The sequence below is a fragment of the Sitophilus oryzae genome, unplaced genomic scaffold (assembly GCF_002938485.1).
Source record: "Sitophilus oryzae breed Bouriz unplaced genomic scaffold, Soryzae_2.0 scaffold_857_pilon_pilon, whole genome shotgun sequence".
NCBI lineage: Eukaryota > Metazoa > Arthropoda > Insecta > Coleoptera > Curculionidae > Sitophilus > Sitophilus oryzae.
In genome coordinates, this window is record NW_022147480.1 from 2,651,815 (window position 1) to 2,671,920 (window position 20,106).

At 33.4% G+C, this 20,106-nt stretch overlaps 1 protein-coding gene across 2 annotated transcripts; it reads right to left on the reverse strand.

The window, feature by feature from the left end:
* Nucleotides 1-16,616, reverse strand: LOC115889870 (flightin). 2 transcript variants are annotated; one of them, XM_030909953.1, is made up of 4 exons: nt 16,481-16,616; nt 14,719-14,960; nt 826-914; nt 1-244 (listed from the first exon to the last, which is right to left on the reverse strand). In XM_030909953.1, the coding sequence occupies exons 2-4, from the start codon at nt 14,943-14,945 to the stop codon at nt 42-44; spliced, it is 519 nt and encodes a 172-aa protein (XP_030765813.1). In that variant the 5' UTR covers nt 14,946-14,960; nt 16,481-16,616; the 3' UTR covers nt 1-41. The 2 variants fall into 2 exon arrangements, with proteins under 2 accessions (XP_030765813.1, XP_030765812.1); XM_030909952.1 differs by lacking the exons at nt 1-244; nt 826-914 and adding an exon at nt 2,322-2,841.
* Between the last annotated feature and the right edge of the window lie 3,490 nt (nt 16,617-20,106).

Genomic DNA, 20,106 nt, shown 5'->3' on the forward strand with positions numbered 1-20,106 from the left:
TAATACAACAAATTTATTAACAAAAAAATGAAGTGTCCTTTCTAATATGACAGTTTATTGTATCTTTTGTTGAATGTTTCGTTTGCGAAGTAGTTGTACAGTCTTCCGCTCACTTCCGATCTGGTAACTAGTTTGACATCTTCTAAGTATCTGTCAAATGACTCGAGTTTGTAGAACGGGTCGCTGTAAGTTCGTAAAACTCTCTCTGCCCAGGTCTGAGGTCGGGGAATGTTTCGTCTATAACCTAAGAGAATACAACATCTAAAAATACAGGGTCCTGCAACACTGTGTCTAGCATATACAGAGTAGGAGTGGAACCGTTGATTGAAAGAATTGGGAAGATACGCAACCTAACAAGTGCTCAAATGCTACTCTCAAGTCCTATAATATACGGTGGAGACACCAATCGTTCTGCGGTCAACGCATAAAACGCTAATTTTCTCTATGTTTTATTAAGCGTTTCTGGCAACACTGTCTCCGGCTACCACTATGTCGACTGAAAGCAGAACTACGATAAAGTATTCTTTATCTGCTGCGCCGTAAACGACTATTAGTGCGCAGCGGCGCGGCGCAGAGCTAAACTAAATCTCGGAATTCTCGGACAGGCTGACGGCAACGCCAGCTTCATCTCGGACAGGTGTTGTGCCACTAAATCGCCGATAAGGTTGCGCATCTTCTTATTTCTTCGGTCAACGGTGGAACATTTTTGTGAGGGAGTTCAATAATGACTGAGCGTGAGAGTTGACTTTTGAGTCCTCCCGTATCGAAAAAATGTAAATTACGGAGATAAAAGAGAAATTATAGGTACAAAATAATTAGAATTACCTTTCCTACGGCTCTCTATCACTTCAATGACGTTATCATAATAACTGCGTCTGTAATCGTATATGTATTTGTACTGCAAATACTTGGGTCTGAAAAAAAGAAATTTAAAAAATATGATGCCTATTTTTAACTATTAAAAATCTCCAAAACGTGACAGAAAATAACATTTTATCTATGAATTAAAATGACAGATAACTGTTACTGTCATTACAGATTATGGTAGATAATAATTTGAATAAAAATATTAAGGAAGGAGTATAATGCTATAATTCTACCCATTTATTCTTTGAATAAGAAGACTAAGGAAGGAGCATATCAAAAATCTTAGGTACACCGCGATGGGCCTCAAATATGGCCGACTTAAATTCCGGTTTATCAGTCTCGTTCTAATTTTATTTAAAAAATGTAAAACTATGATGTAGGGTAGACGTGGGGTAGACTCAATAATTTGTTGTTTTATTTTACGTTGTGAATAAATGTTGGTAGTTATTAAAATTGTTATAAAAATATATAATTCTAATAAAAATAGATAAGTTATAATAAGTATTTATTACCACAAACATCCGATACGCTACTGAAGCAGGTAAGTCAAATTAACGTATCTAAACTCTTTGACATATAATCTTTGACAAGTAATAAATAAAAGCTAAAATGCAAGAAAAATATATAATTTAGTTAATTTAAGTGAATTTCATAAATGATCGGTTTACTACACGTATGTATATTATATAGTCACTTACTAGCGAAAAGTTGTTCCATTATTTCACTCAATTTTTTGCCGAGATCTACCGCACGCTACACAACCAACTATTTTTTCGAGTCTTTTTCGATAAATCGCGATAGTGTCACTGTTAATTTAAGTGCTGCCACAATTTCCATCTAGATTTACTACCTTTATACAACTATCAGTAGTAGAATAAATAATAAATAACATAAAATAAGCCCCGTAAAGACTGACAAATCCACAAAATTTCAAATCAAATTCAAATGTGTCAAATGAATCGTCAAACAGAACTGTCAAGGATCCCCACCCTAGAGAGCTTTTATGGTGCTTTTTCCGCCCACCATGCATGAATACATGGATAGCATTATGCTCCTTCCTTAGTCTTCTTATTCAAAGCATCTATTCATGCATTGGAGACCAAATCGACAGCATGAATCCCCATTTTTGCAAATCTCAGATTTCAATTGACACTTTTACGTATAGCAAACCAATCAGTTATAAAATTCAGTTAGAAATAACTAACATTTCTTGCATTTTTATTTATAACTTGTCAAAAATAATTATGATATACGTCAATTTGGATTAGTTTCAGTCATGTTTCAGTAACGAATCTCATATTTTTGTATTAAATAACTTCTCTGTTTATATTGGAAACATATTTTCTTTAATAATTAATATAACACTGCATCTAACTGTCACTCTCATAGATACCCTTCTCTTGTTGAATTGACTATAGTACTAGAAAACTGCAGTAAAGAATAAAACTACAAGATAGAAATTAATAATATAGCATTTATTGGCAGTAACCATCACATTTAAACATTCTTCTACTTAAGTAATATCGACAATATCTTCCTAAATCAACTCCAATGAATCCTCCACAGTCTACAAGTACATTTCTCACATGGCATTTCTTCTAAAAGTTGTAACAACCCTAAGCTTGTAATAATTTATTTCTATTTAATGTAGGTACTTAATCAACAATTAAAATACCCTTGTCTTAAAGCAGTATACTCGAATATCTTTTATTGATGTAGGTTTTGCTATGGTGCAGCTGAAATTTGCCGCTGAATTTCGTGTCTTGGATTAAAATCTGGTCAGCAATCTTTCTTCTGAAGCTTTCCAATTGATTGGATTTCTTGTTGTAGGTTCTGAGTGCTCTCTCTGCCCATGTTTGAGCTACGGGGATGTCTCTAAAGATGCCTTTGTTTCTTTTATCTAGGTAGTCGATCACGTCATCGTAGTAGTTGTATCTGTAGTCAGTGAGGTACTTATAGGGCAAGAATTTTGGTCTGAAACAAAAGAAATACATAAAATGTTATGTTAGTATATACAATAACTGGTATCGAAGAATAATATATCAGTTTTTTTAGTATCTCTGTTGCAATAGATTAACTGTTTTGTATATGTTAAAGATTTAAATATTTATTTATACAGGGTGCTACAAATTCGAGGTACGAGCATTGGTATCTCGGAAACCGTACTAGATACGAAGATGGTCAAATTGGGGCAAAGTTGCGCCTTGGGATGTTCACCAAGATGCCATCAAAAAAGTTTTAAAAATTTCAAGGATTGTTGAGTTTTTTGGAAAAAACTGATTTTTTTGAAAATCAATTTTATTTTTTCCTGTCGTTGCTTTTGAGAAAATCAAAAAACTAATTGCACATTCTCATAGCCACTTTATTAGGGCTATCTGATAGTATTTTTAGATTTTCAAATTAGCTGATAATTTGTGAGATACAAAAGCCAACTTAATTTTTTTAAATACGGACCTGCATTTTTTATTTCAGATTTTGAAAGAACTCAGTCTCCTGAGTACAACGATATGCCACACTTTATACTTTTTTTGCTTTGGGTACCATAACAGCAACAAAACTACTTAATTATTATTTAAAAAAAATTCAAGCCCGACTCTGTTTTTTAAATTATTTAATCTGATTATATCCATTGCAACAGTATTGATCAGTGCTAATTAACATTGAATAAGGAAAATTGAGCCAATTGAAAAATTCATATAAATAAGATCCAGATTAGCAATTTAAAAATATTATTTTTAACTTTTCTTATTGTGAATTTGAAATTCTCAGTGTACGATCTAATAATTTGCATAATATTAATCGTAGTTATTATGAATAAATTAACTTATACAAACTAGTTTCTAATGCTTTACATAGTCTACATGTTCGAAAGGGTTACCGCCCTCCCTATCGCACAAATTTATTTTTCGTTCAATTTTATTTATAGCTTTTGAATAGATCCTCTTATACTTTCGAATGCATTTTGTAGTCTTTATTGTAACTGCCAAGATGTGTTGATTTCACTTTTTTGTAAAATTTGGAATTACTTGACGTCATCAAACGGTCCAGGTACCTCGCTGGCCATTATACTGCTCTACCATTTCCAATCCATCTTCCGGGGAAATGATTTGATTGTTTATATTACATTTTATTTATATTACTTTTTATTCACTGTTAAGTTTGAAAGCTTATCAATATTGTAACGATGAATATATTAAATATTAAAAAAAACAGAGCCGGACTTGAAATTAGTTTAAATAAATTGTGTCCAAATTTCCAAAACAAAAAGAAATATTAAGTGTGGCATATCATTGTACTCAGGGGAGGGATTTCTTTCAAAATCTGAAATAAAAAATGCAGGTCCGTATTTAAAAAAATTAAGTTGGCCTCTGTATCTCACAAATTATCAGTCGATTTGAAAATCTAAAAATACTATCAGATAGCCCTCATAAAGTGGCTATGAGAATGTGCAATTAGTTTTTTGATTTTCTAAAAAGTATCTACAGGAAAAAATAAAATTGATTTTCAAAAATATCCGTTTTTTCTAAAAAGCTCAACTTCAAGCAATCCTTGAAATATTTAAAACTTTTTTGATGGCATCTTGGTGAACATCCCAAGGAACAACTTTACCCCAAACCTTCGTATCTATTACGGTTTCCGAGTTACCAATGCTCGTACCTCGAATTTGTAGCACCCTGTATATTTGGGACAACTAATAACACAGCTCGGGATCTCTACTACCAGAAATCAACAAAAGAATTAAGTTAGCATGAAGTACTTATGGAAGGAACTCAATCATATTCAAATCTAGATGCCACTGTATCTATAGAAGAAAACATTCGACCAATGTGTACTACAAGTCGTGGACCTATGCATACAAAACTTGGACACTTAAAACGGAAATTATAAGGAAACACAACGCTCAATGGAACGAAATATGCTGATAATAATCAAGAAAGATCGTAAAGAATAGAGTGGATACGAGAAAAGAGTAGTCTAGTACCTGGGACTAGATGTCATCCACAGAATCAAATCCCTCAAGTGGTAATGGGCAGGACACATGGCAAGAAGGACGGATACCAGTTAATACTATTTTGTTTTGTTCAAAAAATGTGTGTTAGTTTTTATTTACTACGGTTGATAACCAAGTCTCTCAAATTTTTATTGATTGAGAAAAATTGAGAAATTCGGGCAAACGTTTTATTCAAAAAATGAGTTTATTTTTTAATATTATTATTCTTCATTTTTAAAAAACCAAAGCCTCTCCCCTTTCCTCATGTGTTCACCCCCATGGTACCAGAGGATAAGAAAACATTGTTTTTTGCAGACCAGTGTTATCTCTGTCATATGTTATGACTTCTAAACTAACTATTTTTAAAAAAATGCCTTCATCTCTCCAAAAAACTCTATATGGCTATTTCACCACTGACAAGAAGAATACAAAATAAAATAGTTATTTTTTGTAAACACTTCTGCGTTAATCCAAACGGAAACTACTTGTCAGAAGTTAGGTTTACAAATATACCAATTTACCTAACGAACAAAAAAATGCTTAACTATTCGGAAAATTTATGTCTTTCCGTCGTCGGAAGCAAAAAAATACAAAGAATAAAGAAAAAAAATATTTAAAATATTTGAATTCAACTATTCTATAACATTTTAGTTTTTTAAAACAGATACGTCTACAAAAACCGTTGACATTCTGTTAAAATGACATTATATCCAAGTTATACTTCAAAATTAACAATTACTACCTGATAACAATTACTTAATAATGTTAAACCAAAAAGCCCCAAACTTTCTGTATGATTATTTTTAATTTTTATGTATGTTATTTTCTTTAAAATCAAGGAAGCGATTGCCATACATTACTAACATCTATGGATGCATGAGCAATACATTTATTTTTATTAGATTTTATTAAAACAGCCTCTTTTATTTTTCTTTTAGAGGTTATCGCTTCTTTCATTATAATTTTGGCGTTATTAAAATTTGTTCTGTGCCCTGTGTCCCATGAATGCTGACAAATCTTAGATTTGTGAAAATCTCCCTTTCTTAAATAATCTTGATGTTCTTTAATTCGAACATTTAAGGGTCTAGGTGTTTCACCAATGTAAAATTTATCGCATTCACATGGTGTTTTGTATACTAAGAGCTGGCAAAGGTTAGTCTTGGGTCGAGATTTCCGTATGTAAGAAGAGTACAATGCGTTTATAATGTACTGAACAAAGAGAGCACAACAGTAAACACGTTGCCAAACGTATGAAATAAACCGAGAAATTGTGCACATCGCTAAAGGTCGATTTATAAATTGAAAACGGTGCGGTTCGACGTTGCGGTTGCGATTGTTTCTATTGGCCATTACTAACGTTTCAAGGTCAACGTTCCTGTAGAAGTTAAAAGTTGGTTAATTTTTGACGTAAAACGTCAACCGCAACAACATCCGAAAAATTTATTATCAACAAAACATCCTGCGTATAAACGAACTTTTTACCGACCGTAACGTCGAGTGTCGAACCGCAACGTTTTCAATCTATAAATCGACCTTAAGAGACGTGGAAGCACGTGGAAGGGGATATAGCAGATTTGTCGACTTGTGTCTAGCCCTAGCAGGCAACTATTAAGCCCGACCAATCACGTTAGAGTTTTTGACAAACACAAATGAATTAACACACTTCAAATAACCACGCTAACAAACCTGATTGGTTAAGCTTAAAAGTTGACTGCTAGGGCTAGACACTTCTGATTTGTCGCAGTTGACCAGTCGACCCAATCAATACCTCTGTCAGTACTTAAAGTTCTAGGGAAAGGTGTACGTCATGCGTTCAGCTTCACGATTTAATTACGTCTCGTGATACTTGATTTGTTTATTTATTAACGAGTCGTTGTACAGTTGTACAAATATAGGAAGAGACTTGGGGATAGCACCGGTCGCGTGTTATTTTATATTTCTCACGTCTCTAGCTATACTTGTTAAGTTGTAATTTCCCCTATAGCTTGATTTTTTTTAAGTGCAAGCTAGAAACACATGCATTTTTGGTAAAAATAAGTGGAATTGAGTGGGTGTTCGATAGTGGTCGCGCTATTAGAACTCTGAATTGAAAAATCGATATCTCGAAATCTATTAGAAATAATAGATTGTAGTTTTTTCAAGAACTTTGTTAATATTTCTGCTGTATTTTCTTTGTAGACAGTATGTGAAAATCTTTATCAATAAAAAAATTACACGATTGCTGAAAATTGCTATGCTATAAAAGTAAATGGATGGATTGTTTACAATTTTTGAAAGGAAAAAACAACCTTATCGAATTTTTCTTATGTAAACATATTGTAAAATATCCGATCTTGAAAATAAAAAAAAAAGTTTCAATATCTAAAGTGGTTTTTGAGTTATGGCCTGTAATGTGTTAAAAAGTTGAGTTATTAAATTATCGCGATTACTGACGTTTTCTCGTTATAAAAAAAAATGACACCCTGACGATATCCTTATAATTCCATTTCAGATGCTCAGAAACATGTCTAATGATTTTATCTAGTTATATCTTGAAAAAAAAGTCTCTTAAAAATAAGCGGTTTGCGATCGTGATTTTACTTTACTTGATAGGGAAAGGCGTATCGGCAACGCCGCAACAGCAAACCGTCGCGCGTCGCGTCGGTCGGTCGCATTTCTCTCACTTCGACTTAATAAGATCCCTATGCGATTTACTTCCACACGTGTAAATGCCGACCCAAAAGTAACAATTGCCAGCACGGTATTACATTTTCTTGCAGTCGCGAAATACCCATATAGGATTTTTTGGAGATAACTATTTTTGTTTTGCAGTTTTCTGTTTCAGTAGTAAAGTTCTTCGTTACTTGACAAGCACTTTTGTTAATCAGGATTAAATTAGCCCGACAATTATAAGGATTATTAATAGCATTAATCAGCATTCCAGTGGTGAAATGTATAGGATCTAGGTTACGAAAAGAGCAAATAAAAAGCAGAGGATGTACAATATAAAGTGTTTTAACTTACCTTTTGCATTATCTCATTTTTTTTATTTCCTCTCATTAACTTACCTAAATCCTACACATGGAAATGATAGGTGAATCGAATAGTTGGCACGAATGTGAATAATTTCAGATTTACAGCTGAATAATTGGTGATCGTTAGAAATATGATCAAGAGCCAAATTACGAGGCTCGTGCGTTTGGACAAAAGCTTTATTTTATTTTAAAATAGCGATTTTAATCTACAGGATGGTCCAAACTGTATTCCGAAAACTTCGGCAGCATATTCTGCAGATAAAAATAAGTAAAAAAGTCCGTATAAATGTATGTCCTAAAATGTTTCGGAGATACAGGGTGTAGAAGTTTCATTTTTATTTCGATTTTTCCCAAATAATTTTTGAGGTAAAGTCAATATTTGGATGAAAATTGATGTTTGAGAGTTTTTGACATGAGAAATATGATTTTGATGTCAATATGACTCCTACTTAGAGGGCGCCACCTACCTACATATCTTTTAACTGGTTTGAAGAGTAATAACTTTTCGTCCGTAGCTGTATAAAACTACTAAGTAAAAAATATAGATTTACGACGTTTTTTACGTAAAAAAGGTATCTTGGCAAAAATCGCTATGAGTACTGGTTCTCGAGATATTTGGAGTCTAAATTATCAATACCTGTCACCATTGGCATAAATTAAACATGTTTACTAAATAGTTATTAGACTGAAATCATAAATTTGAAATGCTTTTTTTTGTGTCAAAACAACAGAAACTCTTTTATCATAATTTTTTCGAAGAAAAAGTTACGATTAATTTAAAAAAATAAAAAGTTCCTAAATTTATCATTTTGAGTCAAATAACTATTTACTCAGCACGTTTATTTTTTTGTAATAATAACATGTATTAACTATTTCCATTCTAAATATCTTGAGAACGGTTACTCGTAGCGATTTTTATCAAGAGACATTTTTTGCGTAGAAAATCATGGAAATGTATATATTTTTTCACTAGTTTTATACGGGTACGGACAAAAAGTTATTACTCTTCAAAACGGTTAAAACACATCTAGGTGGCGCCCCCTGCAAATGAAAGTCATATTGATATCAAAATCAAATTTCTCATATCAGAAAACCTCCAGACACCAATTTTCGTCCAAATATTGATGTTACTTCATAAATTATTTGGAAAAAATCGAAATAAAAATGAAACTTCTACAAACATATTTGGAAATAAGGTTTAATAACATTTTTTAACGAATAATTTGTACCACGTACTTGGTATTTCGAGTCAAATTGTCGTTATTAAAATAAAAAATAAGAAAGTTGTAGGTGGTGAGCCACTTTTCAAAAACACCCGGTATACTTCTTAAAAAATCTGAGTAATATTAAAAAAAATTATGTAATATTAAAAAAAAACTGGAAATAGATTTAAAGCAAACCATTAGTTTTATTTATGATTTTGTATGACGTCTTTTCTCATTGAGCATAATGTATTTTTTTCTCACTGACAATTCAACACGTAATTGTTACGAAAAACGCAAGGTTCAGTAATTTAAAATCTTGGCAGATTAGCCACCTGCATGCCAAAACACAGTCGACACCTGTATTTTTACCTTTCCGTTTCCGAGACCGAATAAAAAATATATAATACCTATGTTTATAAGTACTACTGGGTGAGGGGAACTTCAATAATTCTAGCCTAGTGAGGGATAGTGTCCGTGCCTCATATATCTTACGACTGAAAATAAAGGCATCAGAGATGGTTTTGAAATGAGTCAGGACAGACAGTTCATAGTAGAACAATCTGAGCGACTAAGACAAACCTAACAAGCAAAGAGAAGAAAACTTTCAAAACTGTAGTGGACTAAAATAAAACACTAATAATATAGCTCCCCCCACCACAATACAGCTACAACCAAAACTCTTTATTTTTGCCCTGTACGCGCGTTTCGCTAACCATGTTAGTATCATCAGCAGATGATTAAAACTTCCTTCTTGTTTGTCAAAGTTCTACGAAGAGAGATTCTCCACTATGTTAATGTCTCTATGAAAAACATGTTTGCTTTTAGAGCTTTTTAATTTATTAAGCTTGTTATTTAAAGTTTTTTAACTCCATTTGTTCGAGCGATAGAGATAGGGAGACCAATCCCCATAACCAAATAAAATAAAATAAACTGTAACAAAAAACATTTGAACTGTAACACAAATAGCCGTCAAACTTCAGTAAAATATAAAAATACACCACTGAAAACAATTAACGCATATTTGAATAAAAGTAATTATTACATATTTCTAAATGAAGCATGCATTTTTCTGCCTTTCTCGTGAGTTTTTAAGGATAATTAGGGTACGCACTGACATGTAAGTTTTAGTCGGCTGGACTACTTAGTTGCAAAAGTAAAAACAATACATTCTTATGGAGCCGATCGGCCCAATATTATTTAATTGCATCGCGTAGACTTAGGCTATTTTAGAATTTAGAATGAGTGGGAGGGGGGTTAATCACTTCGACCTTACAGATCCATTGTGTCCCCCTTTCTTGAATCATAACTCATCATACAGTCCCAGGGCTTCGACAAAAGCCAGTATCTGGGACGGTTTTATAGAGGGTAGTTCTCCATCTCCAATATCAGTCGTACCAAAATTCATGGCACGAATGGTTGTCGTCTCGGCGCACTCAGTGATGAGGTGTACTGGTGTTTCCCCATCTTCCCCACAGAATCTGCATTCACCGTTTCTTCTTAGTTTCAATCTACTGAGGTGTTCATTGAGGAGACAGTGTCCTGTTAAAAACCCCGTGACAATCCGAAGATTGTTCTTACTCAGACCCAGGAAGATCTGTGATTTTTCTTGATCATAAGCCCTCAGAAACTTCTTCGAGTGTCCTAGACCATTGCAAGATTTCCATTCCAGGTTGCGGATGGAATCTTCCAAGCCTTGAGTTGAGACTTAGGCTATACGCTGACAGGCAATTCTTAATCGGCCGACTATATAGTTGTAAATTTGCAACAAATATATTCTTATAGAGCCGCGTTCACATGCAATCAAATAGTCGGCCGATCGGCTCCATAAGTATGTATTGTTTTCACTTTTGCAACTAAATAGTCGGCCGACTAAAAATTACAAGTCAACGCGTAGGCTTATTGTTTCGAATTTCTCTTCACAGTATTCAAACTATTTAAAACCGTAAGTCAGGGAATTCAAAGTGTCTTGTTTTTTAAAATAATATTTTTTTTAGAAAATATGCGATAATAATTGTTTTGAATAGTTTATATACACGAAGACATGAGACTAATTTAAGCTCCAAAGACACAATAAAATTGCGAATTTATATGAAATTCAAACATTGCCAAGACATTATGCAAAAAATTCAACAGGCGGTGTGGGTTGATAAAAATAAATCGAGATGGCCCAACAATAGTTTAAATTTAAATAAAATAATTAACCCGAAATATTAAACGGACCAGCATTTGCGCACAGGAAAAAATATATAATTTATTACACTTAATCGTTTGTTTCTCTTTCCTGTGACATTGTTACTTTTAAAAATATAATTAAATTACGAATGTTCAAAAATATCGATCTGTCAAAATATCGATATTTTTTAGCCGACCATACGAACAGGTATGGTAGGCTCGAGGGTAGGCTATTAAGATCGGCAAAAAAAAAATTTTTTTTAATTTCACTCAAAATGAGTTATTTGGGTCATAAATGACCTAAATACAAAATATTTTCATGGTGTCTCTCTTTCTCTCTCTCTGTCTGTCCGTCTGTCTGTCCGTCTGTCTGTCCGTCTGTCTGTAACACGATAACTCAAAAACAGCTAAACCGATTTTAACCAAATTTGGCACAAAAATACTGTGGCACCCGAGAATCTGGCCATTAGTTTTTGGTGGGGTGGGGGGTTGGTAAGGGGATATGGGAGGAGGTTAAAAATTTTAAAAAATCGTAACTCCAAAATTACAGTAGCTAGCGAAACGCGGTTTTGGTTTTGAATTTAAGATTAGGAATAATATTTGCAACAAAATTTGTAATAACATCAAAATCAGTCAAGGTCGCAGTTTTTGAGATAATTGAAACTAAAAGAACTGCCTACCAACTTTTTATTAACGTATTTTACTATACGTGCCTCCCGGCGCCAATTTTTTTACACCATGTATAGTCATAATCAACTAGTTTTGATAATCACAAAATAATAACTGTGAGGTTATAGAGGTACCTACTGAGACATGCGGATTTATCGATATTTTCCTTTGAAACGCACATTCCTAATTAATTTTTTTTGTCCATTCCCACAGTGAACCGATCCGTTGGAGCCTTTTAAAATAGACGAACTAATTAATAGGGCTTGGCAGTGGTCCAGTTGACTAATCTGGACAATAAACAAAAAACCGGGAACGAATAGCTCTATGGTTATCGAGTACTACTTAAAATGTAATAAATCTGTTTGGGATTATTAATCGTTGTTTGGATTTTTTTGCTTACTGACCAAAAGAAAAGCCATTTGTCTGTGGGCACCGTATCAACAAACACAATTTATGTTGTGTTAACAGAAAAATTGCTATAGAAACAAGAGGAGAACAGAAAAACGCTTAAAAAAAATTGGCAATTTCCTTTACATTGATAGGGTACCTAACCGACATATACAGGGTGTCATTGAAAAAAGGGGGTGACAGTACTCCTAAAAATAGTAAAAAAAGTTCCTATAAGTATAGGGCGGAAAATGCATATTAAGGGAGTTAGGGGTACTGAAAGGGTGAATTTAAAAAACGGTTGTTTTAAAATTGTAGGCTTAAAAAACGAGATAAAATTTTGAAAAAAAATCCTCTGCCATAAATTTTGACCCTAAATCAAATGGTGATACTGAAAAATTATTTGGAAAAGCGGAAAGGGTAGTTTTTGCAAGGGTAGGGGGTTGTTTCGTGAATAACTTTTTTGAGGTTATTTTTTTTGCAACGTGGGTTGATTTTTTAAAAACTACATACCTTTTCCTACAAAAAAGGTACTCTTGTTGCACATCGCCCAGAGTGATGGTTTTCGAGAAAATTGAAGGCAAAGAGTTTGCTCTGATGGGTTGCTAACTGGTTAATCAACATAAACTTATGAAAGTTTTGGCGGTTCAAAAGTAACCAAGTAGTTATCAAACAATTAATTGAAAAATCAAAATTTCATGATTTTGAAAACATCTTATTGCTTTAAAAAACGAAATGCCGAGTGCCACAAACTTTGATACGACTGATATCAGAGATGGAGAACTAACCTCTGTAAAACCGTCTCAGATACTGGCATTTGTCAAAACCCTGAGACTGTATGATGGGTTTTAACTCAAGAAATGGAAACACAATAGATCTAAGAGTCATATCTATCCATAGTGCGATTTTAATTGTTATTATTTAAAGGAAAAAAATCAAGGGGAATAGGTCTTAGGTATTGGAAATCGACTGCGTTCGGATTTTTTGGCACGATATCGCTCTCATAGAAGATCGTTTTGTTGTCGAAAATAATTAGTTAAGCGGCAGGTAGATAACATTCCGAATTATTTTTAGCCGAAAACAATAGGAATTGCGTACGGACCAGCGGCAACGTCGCAAATACTAATTTCCCAGCGCGGGTTGTACTGCCAAATATATACCCCAAAGGTTCCAGAAAATAAACCGCCAAAACAGTCAAAATTATTATTTTCTTCATCCTGTATTAGAGCGTTTTTTTATGAAAAGAATGCGAGACCTAACAGTATTATTCAACTCGCTTGAAACATATACAGGGTGCTACAAGTTCGGGGTACGAGCATTGGTATCTCAGTAACCATAATAGATACAATATAATAGTAAATATACAATATAATAGATAATAATATATAATAGATAAATTGGAGCAAAGTTGCTTTAAGATGTTCACCAAGATGCCATCAAAAAAGTATGAAAAATTTTAAGGATTCTTAAGTTTTTTTGGAAGAAACGGATCTTTTTGAAAATCAATTTTATTTTTTCCTGGCATTTTTTTAGAAAATCAAAAAACTAACTGGACATTCTCTTAGCCACTTTATTAGGGGTATTTGATAGTATTTTTAGATTTTAAAATTAGCCAAGTTAAGGCCAACTTAATTGATTTGCATTTTTTATTTCAGGTTTTGTAAGAACTCGGTCTCCTGAGTACAATGATATGCCACACTTATTTTTTTTTTGTTTCGGACATTTGAACACAATTTATTTAAACTAATTTCAGGTCCGGCTCTGTTTTTTTTAATAATCAATCTATTCATCGTTACAATATTGATATGCTTTCAAGCTTAACAATGACGTGGGGTAAAACATTGAATACTGAAAATCAAATGCAATAAAATAATGTAAAATAAATAATATAAATATAATATAATATAAACAATCAAATCATTTCCCCGGAAGATGTATTGGAAATGGTAGAGCAGTATAAAGGCCAGCGAGGTTCCTGGACCTGCCAAGGGGGGTGGACATTACTTGGCATCATTTGTAAAAGTGAAATTAATACATCTCAACATTTACAATAAAGAGTGCAGAATGCATGGAAGTATAAGAAAACATTTAAGTTCAAAGAATTATAAATAAAATTGAACAAAAAATAAATGTAAAATAAATAGGGAGGGTGGTAACCACCTTTTCAAAGATGTAGAGCATTAGAAACTAGTTTGTAGAAATTGTCCAAAATATGATAATCTTGAAAAATACTACACGATCCAGTTAAACTTGTCCCTAGGTGCTATAACAAGACTATTATTACACTTTATATTATAATAAAATTTATAAATATTAATAAAGCTTCTTCTACGGGCTCCCTCATATTACATGATGTTATGAAGGCGTCCCAAAAATAAGAAAATATTAAAAAAATAAATTAAAATGTTTCTACCTTATCCAATGTTTGAACAACAACAGTTTGTCAGGATCCAAGTAGTCAGCCTCCGCTTCGGCGGCGGCTGCTTCCTCAGGGGCGCCGCCTTCAGCTGGGGCTTCCCCGCCAGCAGCTGGAGCTTCTTCAGCGCCTCCAGCCGCCCCCGCAGGTGCCGCCGCTGGTTCAGGGGCGGCTTCGGGTTCGTCAGCCGCTGAGAACCAGTCAGCGTTGTCATCGTCCGCCATTTTAGTATTTATTTACTAGAACAAAATCGTAATAAAAGGTGGTGTCATGTTAAAGTACATTTTATGCTGTATTCCTTTATAAAACTAGGTTAGGCAGCTTGGTAAACTAAAGGAAGAGATCGGTTCTTCAATCACTGTAGCATAAATGTTAAAAATATGTTGGAAAATTACTTAAGTAATTAGAAATAATATACATTGCTAGCTTACACTATTATGAAAATGCTGGGTGAAAATTCACAACAGAACCAACATAATTAATATCTACTAGTGAACGTGTAAAAACAAACAATTTTAAGTTCAGTTGGCATACAGAACGACTATGTTTAAAAACATGAAAGTGGCCATTGGCGTTAACAAATGCATGCAATTTATTTCTTTAATTACGATTAAAAATATTAATTTTAGTTAAAGTATTTTTATATGTATAACTGATATATAAAGTAAAATATATAGATTAATAATAATTAAGAAGCAATTAAATTGTTATTCAAATGTTAAATTAGTACATAATGGTAAAGTTTGTCAAAGGAATCAGAGAAGATTTTGACAGATCGCATGCAAAAAATGATAGAAAATACAATTTGCTTGTGAATTAAAATGTTTACAACTGTCACTGTCGGGGATACACTGGTTAGACAGAATATAGTAAAATAAAATTTAATTTAAAAAAATATTTTGATTAATTATTAATGGTATTATTCAATACAATTTTAATAAAATACTTGGATATAATTTAAAAAGTATTACTATACGTATTGCCTGTTCAAATGTGTTTTTGTTAATAATAATAATATAATAGATGATTTAAAATTTTTAAATTGGATATTTAAAATACATTTTTGGTACAATATCATAAAATCATGAATAAATTATAATATTTTTTCTTATAATATACCAGACAAAATCTATTCTATAGAGTATAGAGGCTGGATGATGTTATATTTAAAGTTCTTAAATTAATTAAAAAATAAAAACTTCAAGACGAAATGGTTGCATAATAAGTTAATTTTTAGTACCTGTAACTACAGGATCATTCGATGTATTAAAAAATTAATTACTGTTAATTTCTTAATATTTTTTTTGAAATTCAGTTAAATATTTTATAAAAATATATTTTTTTTAATTTTAGAACACTATATTATATATCATATTCACTGCTGCGAAAAAATAGTTAAGTAGTTAAATAGATTTCTTTAATATGATGTAATGATCAATCACATAATTTTTACCATACTTGATTTTTTAACTTTAACAGAACAATAAGTTAAACAATAACTAAACGATATAGTATTGCAACTAAAATACAATAATGAATATTATATTTATATTAAATAATATAAAAGTAAAAAATGATTTAAAAAATTACTAGAGAGAATATTGAAAACTTTATAGATATTTTAGTATTTTCTTTTGAGAATAACATAATAATACAGGTATATATTTAAATGATTTTAATGATTAAAAAGCAAAAATTCAGGAAAAAATCATGCCAGAATAGAATCCAAGCCAAGTTTTCTAAAATTACATCGACTCACCTACTAAACCAACTAATTGTAGCACTTAGTCCGCCACCAAGACACTGGGAGAGAATACAGAATCGATGCTGGATTAGTAGAGCAATGTAAGTGTCGGGCCTGGCTCCTCCCTACCGCCCTGTATATTACCTGCCAGCAAAACGACCAAGGCTATTTCCATTATCTTTTTTTAACGGGGACAGAGGAGGGGGATCGCGGCACGCGCGAAACAATTCGTTAGAAAATATTATCTTTACCGTACGATTATGCCTGTCATTTGTTAAACAACCTCTACACTATCCCCAAAATGTTTTACGAAATATTTCCAGAAATAGGAAAGAAATAGGCTTCACAAAAGGAAGTAAACATGGAGCATGAATAAATATCATTAAATTGTAATGGAGTGTAATGTAATACCATTATATTAAACTGATATGAAAAGTCAAAAACAGTGCATTTAGAAAACAGTTGATGACACAGACAGCTGGAAAAAAGTTCTTTGCCTCGGGTACAGATACCGCCACGTTTTGGAAATAGTTGAAAACGAAAGAAAATTGAACGAGGCAACAGGAAACGCCAAAAAATCCACCCACGCCCTTCTCACGAGTAGTTTTCAGGCGCTTTTCACGTAGGTAAGAGGCAAACCGAAGTGGGTCAAGACAACTGGAAATAAAGCGAAATACAAAATACAAAATACAACAAACAAAGACAATGAGATGCTCCTTAGACCCAGCCAAAGTACAAGTACTAGGAGCTTCCCTACCAAAGACAAAGTCACGCGTCTCATAAAGGAAGTTGCGGAAGTCTTGCGGACTTGCAGATCAAATGCTAGTCTCGGTCATGGTCCTGGTTTTGCTTTTTGTGCATGACTAAGACCAAGTCCAGGTGGGACAGAGTTGATCTGTTACGCCGATGATCTTGCTGTGATAATAACAAAAAAAACTAAAAGAAACAAAAAAATAAACGCGACCTCGACCTAATGCAGACTGTGGATGATACACTAAAGATCATAGCCAGATGGATGCGTGAGCAGAGACTCGAAATAGCTGTGGAAAAAACAGAGGCGATTTTACTGAGCCGCAAGAGAAAAGTTGACCATATAAGGTTTAATTTTAAGGATATAATAATAAATCCAGTAAAGCAAGTCAACTATCTTGGATTCCACATAGACCGTGCACTCACGATGGGCCTGCACATCAAGGAGGCGTGTCTGAAATCACAACGAACTGCTAAAACGTTGTCCGCAATACTGCCAAACGTTCGGGGCCCAACACCAGCAAAGAGAAGAGTGTTAGCATATGCGTGCCGGAATATTATTATGTATGGATCACCTGTGTGGAACGAAGCAACCAATATGCATGTAAATAAAAAAAGACTTGAAGGTGCACAAAGAGTCATGGCTTTGAGGGTCTGCTCGGCGTATCGGACTACTTCAACTGAGGCAGCCTTGGTGATATCGGGTCTGGTGCCCTTGCATCTTCTCTCAAGAGAAAGAGAACGACTCTTTCTCAAGGGTGAAGTACAAACCAGGGCAAGCAGAGAGATGGAGAGAAACCGCACAGTGCAGCAGTGGCAGGCAGAATGGGAAGTATCACAAAAAGGAAGATGGACATATAAGCTCATCCCAAATATAAATATGTGGATTAAAAGAAAGCATGGAGAGGTAAACTTCTATCTTACTCAAATATTGAGTGGCCACGGAAATTTTGGGAGTTACCTGTGTAAAATTGGAAAGAGGGAAGTCGCGGAATGCCGATACTGTGCTGAACCCAATGATACTCCAGAACACACAATGTTTGCTTGTCCAAGATGGGAACAGGAAAGATGTGAGGCACGCATGACGATTGGTGGCAACATCTCCGCAGATACCCTCTTAAAATCGGTAACAGAAAGAAGAGAAAACTTTGAAGCCATCTCAAAACTGGCCCAAAATATACTAGAGGCAAAATACAGCGAAGAGCAGGGGTTAATGACAAAAAAGGAACAGTCCGGCGCTACTTGAGGAGATGCGTCCAGCGGGTCCAGGTAGACGTGGCAGGAGCAAGGGGGTGACGTTTAGTGGGTAGTGTCCTCCAGACAGCTTAAGGAGAGATTGAGTCCCACACTCCGTAAGTAAAGGTATTTTACACCTCTAAAAAAAAAAAAAAAAGACCAAGTCCAAAACTGCAAGAACCAGACAAGTCTTGCTTGTCACTAAACAAGATACTCACAAGCTAGTTTCTGTTTGGATTCTTACGTACTGGAATTTTACAAAAAAAATAATTTTTAGATCTCAGCCTCGGTAGTGAAATTATCCAAAAATTTTTCAAGAAAAAATATACGTTATGTGATAAATTAACCTTTTAAAAGTTTTTTTTTAGTATATGTATATTTAAAAAATGGGATTTACTTTACTGATTTTTTATTCGACAATAAATATGCTATATTTATTTTCTGGGCAAATGTCAAGTTTGATATTTGCTCGTATTTTTTTTGAAGCAATCGTCTCAATATCGAGACAGAATATTGGCAATATCACAAGTTATTTATACTGCGGCGTCACGCGAAGATGTAATTGACATTAGAACAAAATAAACTACGGTTGTAATCGTTACGCTGGCTTAATATTTTGACATTTGATATTGTTTACATTATCAATTGATTGTTGTGGAGCGCGTGTTTGAGAAGACGTAAAGATGTTTATTTTTAATTGACTATGGGCTGGCGTATCTCAATCAGTATGTCAATTTTGAGATTATCGTTTGACGTGCTTTGTATGAAGCTGAAACAATTATAATTATTAATAGCTTAATTCGGGTTTCTCTTATTACCGATTCTGAACCGTCCTAGAACTGTGATGCGTATGCGCAGAAGGAAATATGAAGACATTATTTCATTTGCGCATGCGCTGCAGAGTTCTAGGACGGTCCAGAATCGGTTATAACAAGAACCCGAACAAAGCTAATATTTCAAATCAAAACATGTCATTAATTTTTAATCAGTAATCAAGTTTACTGAAGCTGGTTAATGATATTAGAACAAATCAAGAAAATAAAAATATGACGTGTATTAGCTTACTAGACTTTAGTAAAGCATTTGATACTCTAGACCATTCATTGCTTCTAGCAAAATTACAGTATTTTGGATTTTCAGACGGCTCTTTAGAATTGATAAAAAACTTTTTAAAAGATAGATCACATTGTGTTGTCATGAAACGGGGAAGTTTAAAACAAAAATCTAGTTATATTCCTATGATTTCTGGGGTTCCTCAGGGATCTATTCTGGGGCCACTTTTATTTTCGTTATATGTAGCTGATATGAATAAGGAATTACAGTTTTCTGAATTGCAGCAATATGCAGATGATTCTCAAATTTATTGCAGAATAGATACTAATAATTTGGCACAATTTCAGTTAAATTTTAACGACGATCTTAATAAAATTAATAAATATGCTCTGGATCATAATTTGAAATTAAATGCCGGTAAATCTTGTGTTATAGTATTTGGTAGTGATATAAACAAAATTACAAATACGGCTGGTAACATGAATATCCATATAGATAATATTACGATACCCATTGTTACAGAGACTAAAAATCTTGGAGTCTATTTTGATGCGAAGCTTTCTTTTCAGGCACATATAACTACTAAATTAAAGGCTGCTTAT